General features: G+C 41.8%; 1 protein-coding gene across 8 annotated transcripts in view; it reads left to right on the top strand.

The window, feature by feature from the left end:
- The window catches only part of TENM3 (teneurin transmembrane protein 3), a 605,620-nt gene extending 594,711 nt beyond the window's left edge, over positions 1 to 10,909 (top strand). For all 8 annotated transcript variants that reach the window (XM_019658769.1, XM_019658771.1, XM_019658770.1 and 5 more), the window contains 3 exons: positions 2,676 to 4,287; positions 7,130 to 7,260; positions 9,351 to 10,909. In XM_019658769.1, the coding sequence (XP_019514314.1) occupies positions 2,676 to 4,287; positions 7,130 to 7,260; positions 9,351 to 10,106 (2,499 nt within the window). In that variant the 3' untranslated portion in view covers positions 10,107 to 10,909. The remainder of the gene's footprint in view (positions 1 to 2,675; positions 4,288 to 7,129; positions 7,261 to 9,350) is intronic.
- Positions 10,910 to 13,833: the final 2,924 nt, after the last annotated feature.

The raw sequence follows: 13,833 nt of genomic DNA, 5'->3' as shown, positions 1-13,833 counted from the left end.
ATGCATTATTAACCAAAAGAGGCTACTTTTTACAAAGTCACATTTCAGGTACTCTCTGGCATATCGCCTTTCCTCTGCATATAAGAGGCAAGCTTCCTAGCTTAGGCTGTTCCCCATTCTTAAGAACTAGGCACAGTATCAAAAGAGATTTAAAATTACACATGTACCAAAGTGCTAAGTCATATGCCACAAGGTTTGGGGTAGTGACTGGGGCCAAGAGGGAATGGAGGTAAAAGAGAAAAGGAGGAGAGGGAGAGGACCATAGACCTGTAATTCCTTCCTTATGAAATATAATCCACCAAAGAGCATAGTCATGGAATGCTTCAGTGGCCTTTGAGATGAACAGCAGCCCTAGAAAATGACTGGATTTTGAGTTCGGATACCTCTCAAACCTCAGTCACACAACAGCCTGAGTTACAGACTCAACTCTGAACAGTTACAGCCTCCACCCTTACTTACTTCACAGAGAATAACTTTTGCCACCAGAAGCTCACATCCATATCATTGTACTCACCTCACACAACCTTGTTCTTCCCCAGAGGTGCTCTACGCAACCCCTGAGTCGCAACCTAACCCCTGCACAGGAGCCATTCGTTTAATTCTGGATGGCCTCTCCATGGCTGCTCTCCCTGAGAACCAGCTTCAGGCTCCCCGTTCACCCTAGGAGGCCACCGGTCTTCAGGCAGTCTCCCAACTTGGCTAGGCTTCCAGTGCGGACCTTAACTTGCCAATCTCTCCTCTTGCAAACCTGCCATGTGATCTCCTTAAAATGGACTCACCCCTCAGACAATGGACTATGCCTGTTAAATGACAGCGTCCCTCCATACTAACCATCCCACTCTACAGTTAGTCAATCAACTGCTTATGTGTTGAGAGACCATAGAGTAAGCCCCCTACACACATACCTTTCTAGGAACAAATCCTGACATGTGAAAAGTATTTCACCCTCTAACCTAATCAAATCTAACCTAATTGCCCCAAGACAATTTCTCCCTGAAGAAATAGAGTGAACCACTGCTTCATTCCAGAACACCTTTCCCAGCTTAAGTACATTACAGAGCAGAGTAACGGAAACATAAATAATCCAGACCCCCAAAATTGATAGTGATCATAATGTGACTGAAAAATGTTTTAAGGGGATCCAAGGAGCATGTCACTGGATAATGATAATGACACCAGCAGTAACTGAGATCACCCTCATGTATCAACGGGGATCAGAAAAGCCAACAAGTACTTTCTCCCCATCTCTCCAAAATCCCTAAAATCTACCCAAACTATCTCCATTCCCTTGCCAGGTTAGACACACTAAGCCAAAACGTAATCAGAGCAAAACAAGTAATATTTTACTAACTACCATCAGATGTGAACTTAAATGATTGCAAAACTAGGTACTAAATCCTGTGACTTCAGCAATAGTCCAAACCCCCCTGGAAGAACGCAAACCATTAGGAACAACGCTCAAAGCATTTAGTGTACAGCCTGCGTAAAACAGTAAAACAGCTCTGAGATAGGCCCAGAGGACCCTGTACAAAAGCCTAAGTCATACAGACTGCTTTTGAAGATGATGGACAGTAAAGAGAAAAAGAATGAGCCTTAGACAATGATTATGCATTTCTATGTCAAAAGCAAAGCCTAAATCCCAGGAGGGCTGCTGACCTAAGCATATTCCCAGTTCTGCTTCTTTCCATCTGGTCTACCAGGGTTTAGGGGACGCTACCTCAGAGGGACAAACTGCCTGTGCTCTGTGTAACTAGCAAGCTTCCTTAACCAGCCTCAGGGCTGACCTTCTCTCAGGTCGGCCTAATAAATTTATGTCTTTTGTCTTTCTGCAATTACTTGCAAAATAAGCAAAGTTTATTTTTATTTATGTACGTATTCACTTCTCAATTTAGTACCAAGGCAATATGCAGCCCAGAAACCATTCTTACAGCTCCTGAGGTACAAATCAGATTTGGTACTCACAAAAGGAAATTTCAAAATGTAGATTGTATTGTCATTAATAAATGACATTCTGCAATGCAAGAATTTGCAAACAAACAAAAAAACCATATCGGGGTCCATACTTCTATTAATGGCATTTACAGCTCTCACTCACCAGGTAATTAATTTAGCAATGTTTGTTGACATTGATCGTTTATGTACACACCATCCATTTTGGTTAATTTTATCTCTTCTCTATAAAATAATATTTTGAGTGCTTTGCTCCTCCCCCACATCCGCTGGAAATTAAAACATGATTTGAGTGGCTCTTCAATCAACTGAGGGGAAAAGCCACCTTACTAAATAATTGCTAATTATGGATAGCATTGCATTTCCCATATGCTGTTTTCTCCTTGAAATATTGTCTTTAAAGCAGCTTTACTCATGCCTGCATTATGACTTATCCGAATCCATTGACAATCTGCTGCTTGGCTGTGAGTGCCTGGAAAGGAATGGTACGATCCTGACAAGTAGCATGTTATGAATCTTGAGCCACTAATTGCAGAACCCCTCACAATTAAGCATCCAAGCAAATTAGGCAGGGAATCGTTAACAACATGTAAGGTCAAGGATAACTCAATTAAAATGAAAATCATTTTCTCGAGCGGACTGTTTCCGTGTATCCATGGTCACTAAATCTGCTTTTGCTTCCCCCACTCATAGATATTGGATAACAGTATGTTCTCTCGTTGCAGTCCATGGTTCTTCTGCTCCACAGCCAGCGGCAGTACATCTTCGAATACGATATGTGGGACCGGCTGTCTGCCATCACCATGCCCAGCGTGGCTCGCCACACCATGCAGACCATCCGATCCATTGGCTACTACCGCAATATATACAACCCCCCAGAAAGCAATGCCTCTGTCATCACAGACTACAATGAGGAAGGGCTGCTTCTGCAAACGGCTTTCCTGGGTACCAGTCGGAGGGTCTTATTCAAGTATAGAAGGCAGACCAGGCTCTCGGAAATTTTATATGATAGCACAAGAGTCAGTTTTACCTATGATGAAACAGCAGGAGTTCTAAAAACAGTAAACCTCCAGAGTGATGGTTTTATTTGCACCATTAGATACAGGCAAATTGGCCCCTTGATTGACAGACAGATTTTCCGCTTTAGTGAAGATGGAATGGTAAATGCGAGATTTGACTATAGCTATGACAACAGCTTTAGAGTGACCAGCATGCAGGGGGTTATCAATGAAACTCCACTGCCCATTGATCTCTATCAGTTTGATGACATTTCTGGCAAAGTTGAGCAGTTTGGAAAGTTTGGAGTTATATATTATGATATTAACCAGATCATTTCCACAGCTGTAATGACTTACACGAAGCACTTTGATGCTCATGGCCGCATCAAGGAAATTCAATATGAGATCTTCAGGTCACTCATGTACTGGATTACAATTCAATATGACAACATGGGTCGGGTAACCAAGAGAGAGATTAAAATAGGGCCCTTTGCCAACACAACCAAATATGCTTATGAATACGATGTTGATGGACAGCTCCAAACAGTTTATCTAAATGAAAAGATCATGTGGCGTTACAACTATGATCTGAATGGAAACCTCCATTTACTGAACCCAAGTAACAGTGCACGTTTGACACCTCTTCGCTACGACCTGCGAGACAGAATCACTCGACTGGGCGATGTTCAGTATCGGTTGGATGAAGATGGTTTCCTGCGTCAAAGGGGCACCGAGATCTTTGAGTACAGTTCCAAGGGGCTTCTAACTCGAGTTTACAGTAAAGGCAGTGGCTGGACAGTCATCTATCGTTATGATGGCCTGGGAAGGCGTGTTTCTAGCAAAACCAGTCTAGGACAGCACCTACAGTTTTTTTATGCTGACCTAACTTATCCCACTAGGATTACTCATGTCTACAACCATTCAAGTTCAGAAATTACATCCCTCTATTATGATCTCCAAGGACATCTTTTTGCCATGGAAATTAGCAGTGGGGATGAATTCTACATTGCCTCAGATAACACAGGGACACCACTGGCTGTTTTCAGTAGCAATGGGCTTATGCTAAAACAGATTCAGTACACTGCATATGGTGAAATCTATTTTGACTCCAATATTGACTTTCAACTGGTAATTGGGTTTCATGGTGGCTTGTATGACCCACTCACAAAGTTAATCCACTTCGGAGAAAGAGATTATGACATTTTGGCAGGACGATGGACAACACCTGATATAGAAATCTGGAAGAGAATTGGCAAGGACCCAGCTCCTTTCAACCTATATATGTTTAGGAATAACAACCCTGCAAGCAAAATCCATGATGTGAAAGACTATATCACAGGTAAGCACAATTTCTTTTTCCTTTCCAAGTACTGAATTACTTTAATCACTAGGTTAATACACAAAATAATTGGAGTTGCTTTTTTTAACTTTACACTTTACACATGCAAAATAAAATGCCTTACACATGCAAAATCAAATGCCTAATCTGTTAAATGTATTTATTTCTCTATGGAACCAAACAGAAACCACAAAGGGAAACTGAGACATACTTTGTTAACTTCCTATTCTGCCTGCCAGTGCCCAAGGTCACAATTTTCTGAAATGACATGGAATCCAGCACTTAAGGGAACTAACACGGAAGTGCAAAAAACTGAACTTGGAGTCCCCAAACTGGAGTTCCAATCCCAACTCATCTCCTACAAGTTGTGAAGCTTTGTAGACATCATGTTAATTTTTTTGCATCTGTTTCCTTAACCATAAAATGGGGATAATGTCTCCCTAATGATATAGAATACAGTAATATATGCAATCCTGGTTTAAATAATCACTACTTTACAAATGTGTAATGTTGGTTTTTCCTTTATACATATGTAAAGTTCTAATGGAGAGAATCAGTGTGAAACACATCACAACAGTGTGGCTCACCATCTCATCCCTGGGGGGTGTTTAACTCCCTCTTCACCACCATCAATCACCTCAGGACAATAAAGGGAACACTTTCTCCTATCAATTGCTAAGCTGATGGATTCTCTTTCTGTCTTACTTCTAGCCTCTTATGCTACTATCTTCCTTGCCATTTAGCGCAGTTCTGGCACTACTAACAGATTCACTAATTTTCCTGCCAATATGGGGTAATTTTCAAGGTACAGATTTAAGATCTTTCCAAGTTTAGTGCATGACCCAATTTAAAGCATCAGATCCCACTTCTGCCACCACAGAACAACCCAGATATGAAACAGACAAGGACGTAGCAAGCTGATGTCTTCACTCATCCTCTACTCCAGGGACTCTGAATCTTTCTGCTTCCATCTCTCATTCCCGAATTACACTGCCAAAATTAACCTCTTTGCTACATTTGTTTCCTGGAGGAAGGTTTTTTCCTGTTTCCTTTTTTGTGTTTGGTTTGGTGGTTTTCTCTTCCGTTTGGTTTTGGCTTATATTAGATAGATGCTCCTTCAGGCTGTCTGTATCTTTTCTTGCTCAGTATTCGAGGCATACCAAGATGTCTGTTTTCTCAGTTCTGCATACAGGTCTCAAAATGCTGCCCTCTGTTGATTTCACTCCTGTCTCCTAAAGCTTTACATAGCTCTATTCCATGTGAACCAACTTCTTTCAGTATCATAATTCAGCAACATCCTTATGGCACTCTCCTTCCAGGTTTTTCAGTACACATCTGCATTCAAGTCCCATTATTTTGGCAATACTTTTCAATACTTAGACCCTCTGGTTTTCACTGTTACACATTGTTCATGGTAGGAGAACCCTTGCCCCCAATACTCCACCATTCATGGAAAGAGTTTTCTCTGAAACACAAGAGAGACACATACATAGGTACACAGATAGATATAAGTAAAACCTTAGACTGCGAGTAACTTGGTTTGCGAGTGTTCCGCAAGACGAGCAAACATTTCTAATACATTTTAACTTGGTAGACAAACGATGTCTTGCAATACGAATACTTTGTTTCTGGAACGAATTATTCTTGCAAACCAAGGTATTACTGTATATCACTTTCTATCTTATGTGATGAACTTGGGGTTTTATCTCTCCCCACCACCACCACCACCCTCCATTTAAAAGAGGGAGAATACCACTGATTTTAGAGCCATATGGTGGCTGGACAAAGAACCTGCCAGCCTGGCGATAAGGTGAGCGTTTGTGCCCTAGAGAAGGAAACAGGAAACAGTGGCTCTCCATCATTCTGACAAGCAGTTTACCACTGGTTATTTAAGAGGTGTTGATGGGGCTGAATGAAAGGCGGGAAAGCCCACAGCTCCTGAATTCATCCTCTCCTAGCAATGTGGACTGCAGGGAATGCCGTAGCAGCATTTTCTGAAAAACATCAAAAGAGAGATGGAACAGCATAAAATATATTAGGTGAAATGCAATTTCAAATTTTCCAGCAATGTGCTTAATATATAAAATAATCTACACCCAACTGTACTCATAAAGCTGCAAGCCTGCTGAGTAGTTCTGTAACATTATAACCTCCAGAATAGAATGAAAGCCTTATTCTGAGCTTAATGGCTTTTGGAGTCACATGGCAATATTTTAAAATACCATTTTAAAGGTTTCCAGGTTCTTTTCCCCAAAAAGTTTGTCTCCACCTGTGCACAGTGAGCCTTTGAAGTCCTGATGGTAATCAGAAATTCTGTGCCCTTGGCCAGTTTACCAGCTTTCAGCATTCATCATTGATTAAGAATCAACTGTTGATTTTAATACTCGCAATTTAATAAAAAACGGGTTGTGGAACTCTGCATATCCTTGGCAGTCACTTTTGAAAGCTAGTAACGCACAACTTCTATTTAAGACCAGCCTTTACTAAGTGCAAAACAAATGTCATTTGTTTTCAACCAGTGTGGCTCTTTCCTGCTGCTGTGCGTTATTATTGCCTTTTTTCATCACTATGACACAAGATGCAACTTGGCACACGTGACAGTTTATCCAGTCTGTCTAATTGACTGTCTATTACTCTGCATTTTCTGTAGCCCTTGTCATAGTTGTGCTATGGAGGCTATTGTCTTCATCTCTAAAAATAGAGAGTAGATTTTGAATTGTAGGATAAAAGCAAACACGTGCTCTGTTTTTTGAGTTTGGGGTTTTCTTTAAGGTAAGAATTTAAACTTATGAAAGCACAGAATAAACTCTAACCCCTTCCATTTGGAACATTCTTCTCCTAGATGTTAACAGCTGGCTGGTGACATTTGGCTTCCATCTGCACAATGCTATTCCTGGATTCCCTGTTCCCAAATTTGATTTAACAGAGCCTTCTTATGAACTTGTGAAGAGCCAGCAGTGGGATGATATTCCGGTAAGAAACAATAAACAAAACTATGAAAACATGATCAATTGCTTACTTGTGTCTTGTTTACCCATATTTAATCAAACTACCCTGTGAAAACTGTACCAAAAGAGTTTTTTAATGTTTTGACTCTTTTCAGGAAAAAAAACACTTGCTTCTGCAGTTCTGTTAGGCAAACCAGGGGTGTATGAAACAGGCTTAAATCTGTTTTTAGTGATGCTAATAAAAACATAGAAAGACATTATCAAAAGGTAATAAAATGCAGAAGCTCATTTTTTATTGCAGGGTTTCTACAGAGAACCCCATGAACCCACGCTTATGGCCCTTGGGACCTGAAGGCAAAGATACAATAAACAGGAGGGCAGGGAATCCATATTACAAGTTAGCAGCCCACAAACAGTGCCACAAAGTTCAACTTTTTAAAAATATTAAGTGTTTCATGGGAAACAATTAAAAATGAAAATAAAATGTCCTCTGGTAAGGCTGCCCCTACAACTAGGTGTTTATGGAATTTTCCAGAAAATAACAGATCAGGAGGCCTGTAATTGTTCTGAGAAATATGATAAAAGAAAAAAAATGGAAAATTGCAAAGTCAAAGCTGCCATTTTAGAAAATGGTACTTTTAATTCCCACCATTCAGGGATCAGAAAGGAATGCACAACAAAACACTAGAATTTCTAGCTTAAAGCAAGAATAATTAAAGATCAAGAAATTGGGTTACCCCATGATAAGAAGAAGAGAGTGCAGTTTCTTAGATTAATTTCCCCCCCTTAAGCAACTTCCTATAATTTCAATGAATACAAAAAGGCACCATGGCTAAAACACACACACATACACACACACACACACACACACACACACACACACACACACACAGCATATACAGTGTCAATACCTCTGTTTTCTGGTACATGTTTCATTCTTAATATAAAAGTAATTCCTTTTTCAGATGTCATCTTTACATTTAAAATGCAAAACCCATCAAGTTTCCATGGTCTGGGAGCCATTTTGTCATTTCTAATTGCAAATATATGTACACTGATAAAGTGCCACAAAGACATACTGGTTTCCTGATGCATTTCAACAAGCACATCCTAATTGTGTATGACTTTCCAACATGTCTGAAAACACTTAAGTCTCTCTGTACAATAGACTTGCCAACTTTGTTCCTAGGCAGCCTTTTAAATACCATTCACATTCTCTGTCAAGAGACACACACCATAAGGACAGCTTAGGGAATCGCCAGCAAAGACACTGAGGCTGCCCCAAGTGTGGAAACAACAAATGTTTCTTTCACTGCTGCAAATGAAACAGATGTTTCCATTTGGGAAACACTGGCCAGACAAACATCTGGTAGTATCAGAAATGGCTGAGTTAAGATGCCCCCAATTTAAAACATTAGCCAATGTAGATGGTGCACTGTCCCTAGGTCTCCAAAAAATAAATGTTTTCCCAGAGCAGTAAATACTCATCTCCTGCTATCCCACGGTGCACTCATCCTTGCACATTTCAGTTCTGGCGAAATTCAGTTGAAAACTCTGTTCACCAGGAGAGGTTACAGAGTTTACTTAAAGTACACGCGCTTCAAAGCATATGATGTGGGATGCAGTGATCCCGCCCTGAGCACCCCGAGCCTTTCAAATCCTTCTGTGTTTGCTGCTTTCTCCTCAGCCTCCCATGGAGAAAGCTGCTGGGATGAAGGACTTGATAAGCTGAGTTCCCCAAATGGGGTGGACGCGGGAAAAGGGCATCTAGCAATTGAAAGAGAAAGGCTAAAAACATGAATATTTTGCCCACGTTAGAAACTAAAAACCTCTGAACTTGGAGTTACTTCCGTTTCAAAACACATTTGGATCAGCTTGAGGGGAGGGCATCCCGAGTGCATTCCTCCACCCAGAGGTTTTTTAAGCCTTTTCATCTCTAAAGAACCGATGAAGGTTTTAATAAATGCCTTGGAGCTCTGCAACGAAGCCCCCCTCCTTTTTTTTTTTTTCTTCCTTTGGTCAGGCGTGGGAGCGCCGCCAGAAAGCCTGGTTCCGGGCGACCAAGAGCTCCAGCTGTTCTCTCAACCACCCTCTGTTCTGTTTCGCTTTTTTTAGCCCATCTTTGGAGTTCAGCAACAAGTGGCGAGGCAGGCCAAGGCCTTCTTATCCCTGGGGAAGATGGCAGAGGTTCAGGTGAGCCGGCGCAAGGGCGGCGGTGCGCAGTCGTGGCTGTGGTTCGCCACGGTCAAGTCGCTGATTGGGAAGGGCGTCATGCTGGCCGTCAGCCAGGGCCGCGTGCAGACCAACGTGCTCAACATCGCCAACGAGGACTGCATCAAGGTGGCTGCCGTGCTCAACAACGCCTTCTACCTGGAGAACCTGCACTTCACCATCGAGGGCAAGGACACGCACTACTTCATTAAGACCAGCACGCCCGAGAGCGACCTGGGCACGCTGCGCCTGACCAGCGGGCGCAAGGCTCTGGAGAACGGCATCAACGTGACCGTGTCGCAGTCCACGACCGTGGTCAACGGCAGGACTCGCAGGTTCGCCGACGTGGAGATGCAGTTCGGCGCGCTGGCGCTGCACGTGCGCTATGGCATGACGCTGGACGAGGAGAAGGCGCGCATCCTGGAGCAGGCGCGGCAGCGCGCGCTCGCCCGGGCCTGGGCGCGCGAGCAGCAGCGCGTGCGCGACGGCGAGGAGGGCGCGCGCCTCTGGACGGAGGGCGAGAAGCGGCAGCTGCTGAGCGCGGGCAAGGTGCAGGGCTACGACGGGTACTATGTGCTGTCGGTGGAGCAGTACCCAGAGCTGGCCGACAGCGCCAACAACATCCAGTTCCTGAGGCAGAGCGAGATTGGCAAGAGGTAACCCCGCCCCTGCGGGGCCGGGGATGGCGGGGCGCCGCGCGTCTCGCGAGCCTAACCCCACTTTGCTCAGATTTGTCTGTAGCACAATCCGACTTGGACTCTCCGACACAGAAGAGCCTTCCACGAGAATGATACCGCTGTTTTAAAAAATAATAATTAAAAAATCCACAGATAAACAAAAAAACTTTTTCTGAATGACCTTAAAGGTGATCGGCTTTAAAGAATATGTTTACATATGCATATCGCTGCACTCAGTTGGACTGAAAGTATAAAAAAGGAGAAAAAAAAATAAAGGAAAAAGGGCCTAAACATTTTGCTCTGGGCCATCTGTTCCTTTGAGGCACTGTATTTAACGAAGGTAAAAATGCCTACAGAGTTTCCAAATATTACCGAATTGTCGACCTTTGCTTACAAGAAGTAGTCTCTGCATAGGATGTGATAGATTATCTCTGTTAATTTTAAAATGTGGGGCGAAATTACAATTTATAGACAACCCAACTGCTTTCCCTGTGCTGCTTTGTAAAAGGACATTGGCACAAGTGACTTCTGCTCGGTGAGGATTTCATGATGCATTTTGCAATGCTATCATGGTTTGCCTCCGGGGGGGAAAAACTGGCAAATACAATCCTTGTCACGGATAAGCAAAGGAACCCCTGATTTTTTTTGTAAATTATGTGAGACAAGTTGTTTATGGATTTTTATATGAATTACAATTTACTGTACATCAAATATTAGTCTCAGAGGAGTTAATTTATGTAAAGTGTTTAAAAAGTTTATACTTAAAAATAAAATGATAAAAACATGTGAACTGTGTGATTTTTTAAAAGGACTGCACCTTTTGTTATCTGTTATAGCTGTACAGTATAAATTATTATATTGTAGAGATATAACGACTTATGCCTATAATGTCCAAAAGTGTTAATATTTTTGTATTAGGTTAAAATGTGCAAGTTTCTATCACTAGATGGATAGGACAGTGCAATCCTAAGTGGGTGGCTAATTAGAGAACTGCTCCTTTCTCTTCCTTCTCTTTCTCATCAAGCCAGTGTCCTCACCAAAAGCAACCAAGAGGCACAGTAGAAAACTGAGGCTGGTGGAATGTAACTGGAAGGTATGGGAAGAAAGAAAACAAAAAACACGGGCAGGAGGGTTTCTCCAGCCCTCTCTCGGCCCTAACTGTCTATGGGGAGTTGGTATACACAACCACAGGGTTTTTCTTGTTACCGTTCCTTGAAGCTCCATTTCATGATGGAGGCGAGAGACCATGTCAGATGCTGTGAGAAGGAAAGGATCTGATGTAGTCATGACCGTAAACATGTGTCTTAAGATCTAGGAAAGATAGCAGAAACCCAGCAGTGGTGAGAGAGCCAGATGGAGTAGGTCAGGGTCACTCTGCTAGTCTTGGGTTTGGAACCTCGGGTCACCAAGAGGGACAAAAAAAAGGGGAGACAAAAACTCCTGTAAGCCCACACGACCCCACCATCTTGGGAGCTGATTTGAATGGCAGCCTCTGCTCTGTCGGGGAAGCCGAGGGTGGCAGATCCAGCTGGAAGTGAACTGACAGCCGTGCCCTCCTGCACGCGTGCGCGGGACCCAGCACAGCCGCCATCTGCACTTCTGTGTCGGCTCAGCAGCTCTCTCAAATCTCTTTCGTGAACACTAAATTCAGCCACAGAAATATTTTTAGAAAATACTTCTCAGTTCATTGAGCTATAGTACACACTGTTTTCCTCTATGTATAATGGTGATAAAATATAGCAAGTGAACATGTCGTAAATATAAAGGTTCAAGTGATGTATTGAAAATAATTTTCTAACTGCTTTGTATGTATCACATACTCTAAATTGCACAGTAGGCGTGTTTATTAAACAGATTGGCTGGGAAAGTTTCAAAATAGCTACTGAATTTACAGTATCAGTGCTATTACTGTCTTTGTGTATTTGGTAGAGCATACCGAAGTAATTAATCTTCTAATGAATGCTGATATTTTATTAGAATGAAAGCACAGATTAGCATTAATATTTTTTATCCTGGAAATCCTTTGGCAAGTATTATGAAGCCCAAATTTAGAAAACTATGAGGTTTCAAAGAACATGAACATGGCTCTGTTTTACATTTTATTTTTTAACTGTTAACTTAGGTGTTTGCAGTTCTGTTTGATGAAATTTCTGCAGGACTGTATTGAGCATGCTGTAAGTACTTTTGGTTGAAATAGGCTCTGAGTCTAAATTCTCAGAAATGTTTCTGATGTATTGACATGAAAAGCTTGTTCCACATGACAGAAGTGAAATCATAGTTTACCCTCTTCTCGACATGGACTGGTCCATTACACTGGCACCAATAACTAACAAATTTAGAGTATCGCCTGGTGCTTATTTTAGACAAAGTCAAATCAACCCAATTAGTGTCTTGTTAGTAGGTATAATGAGCCTATTTCTTTCTAAAAAGACTTGTGATCTGGACATGCTTTTCCAGGAAATAGTGACCTTGGGGAATATATAAACAAAAGACCTTTTTCTAAGAGTTGGGGGGGTAGGGGACTGTATAATGAAAAGAATTAGCTTACAAAAAAAAAGAAATTGATATTCAAAGTATTTTAGGCAAAGCCAGTCAAAATGCTTTCATGATATTTTGAGATGTAAATTTTGTCTGATTTGTATTGTTCTTTTCATTTGCCTTCTTAACTTTATATGTGACCTGAATTTTCCATAACTTGATGACTATAGATTGCATCTAGGCATTCCAATAAAAGCCAACCCAATGTGTGTGTGTTTATTTTATTTTTTTTTTCAAACCTTGCAGGCCTAGCCAGCATTCCTTTTGCTAGAGTGAAGGATTCAAATACATACAGTTGTTGGGGTATTGATTGATCTGCAACTCAGTTGGTAATATTTTGTGTGTTTTTTTTATTTCTGTGTCCACTGGCCAGACTGCCAGCTCAGCAATGTGCAATTCACAGGGGACTTTCCCAAGGCCTACTTTAGAAAAACGTTAAATACACCCCTACAAAGACAAACATTATCACTGTAAAGAGTTTAAAAAAAAAAATCACTGCCCATAACTACTCGAGAGCAAGCCTCATTCCTGTGATCCTGGCAATAAGTGCTTAATTAAAACACTTGATTAGAATAATCATTTCGGGCCTGATAGGCTCCCAGCCTCCTGGTGATGACTAAATCTACATAGAGACCAGCTGATTAGGGGGTGCTTGGTTCAGCAGTTCCAGGCTAGCAGGCCAGGGCTTTGATTTTAGTCTGAAAAGGCAGGCTTCATCACACTTGCTTTGTAGTGACAACCTCAACTTGATAAGATGTTGATCCAACAAGAATCAGGTCACTCCACTTGGCAAACTGGCCTATTTTTTTCTCTTCGTATTAGGGTTGAACAAGCTCAAACCAGGGAAATCCAGAAAAACACATGCGAGTCCCTACTTTCATTTTCTATGCTGCTTCTCTTAAAAGGAATAGCTGAACAAATGCAAAGAAAACTATACACGGAGGTAAAAATTGCATCTTAAAAGTGATTTTTCTGGGTATGGGGTATATACTGCTACCACATCCTATGGAATTTGCTTTCATCTGATGACATTCATCACACATTACCCAATAGTTGCAAGTGGTTTTAAGTGCCAGACCTGAACATAAGTCCAACACCTGACTATAAAACAGCTCAAATCGACCCCGGTCCCCAAACACTTTCAAAGAGAGAATGCTGCCTTTGATGCACTC

Source organism: Hipposideros armiger, unplaced genomic scaffold, assembly GCF_001890085.2.
Source record: "Hipposideros armiger isolate ML-2016 unplaced genomic scaffold, ASM189008v1 scaffold_289, whole genome shotgun sequence".
Lineage (NCBI taxonomy): Eukaryota > Metazoa > Chordata > Mammalia > Chiroptera > Hipposideridae > Hipposideros > Hipposideros armiger.
This window is presented reverse-complemented; position numbering and strand designations above follow the sequence as displayed.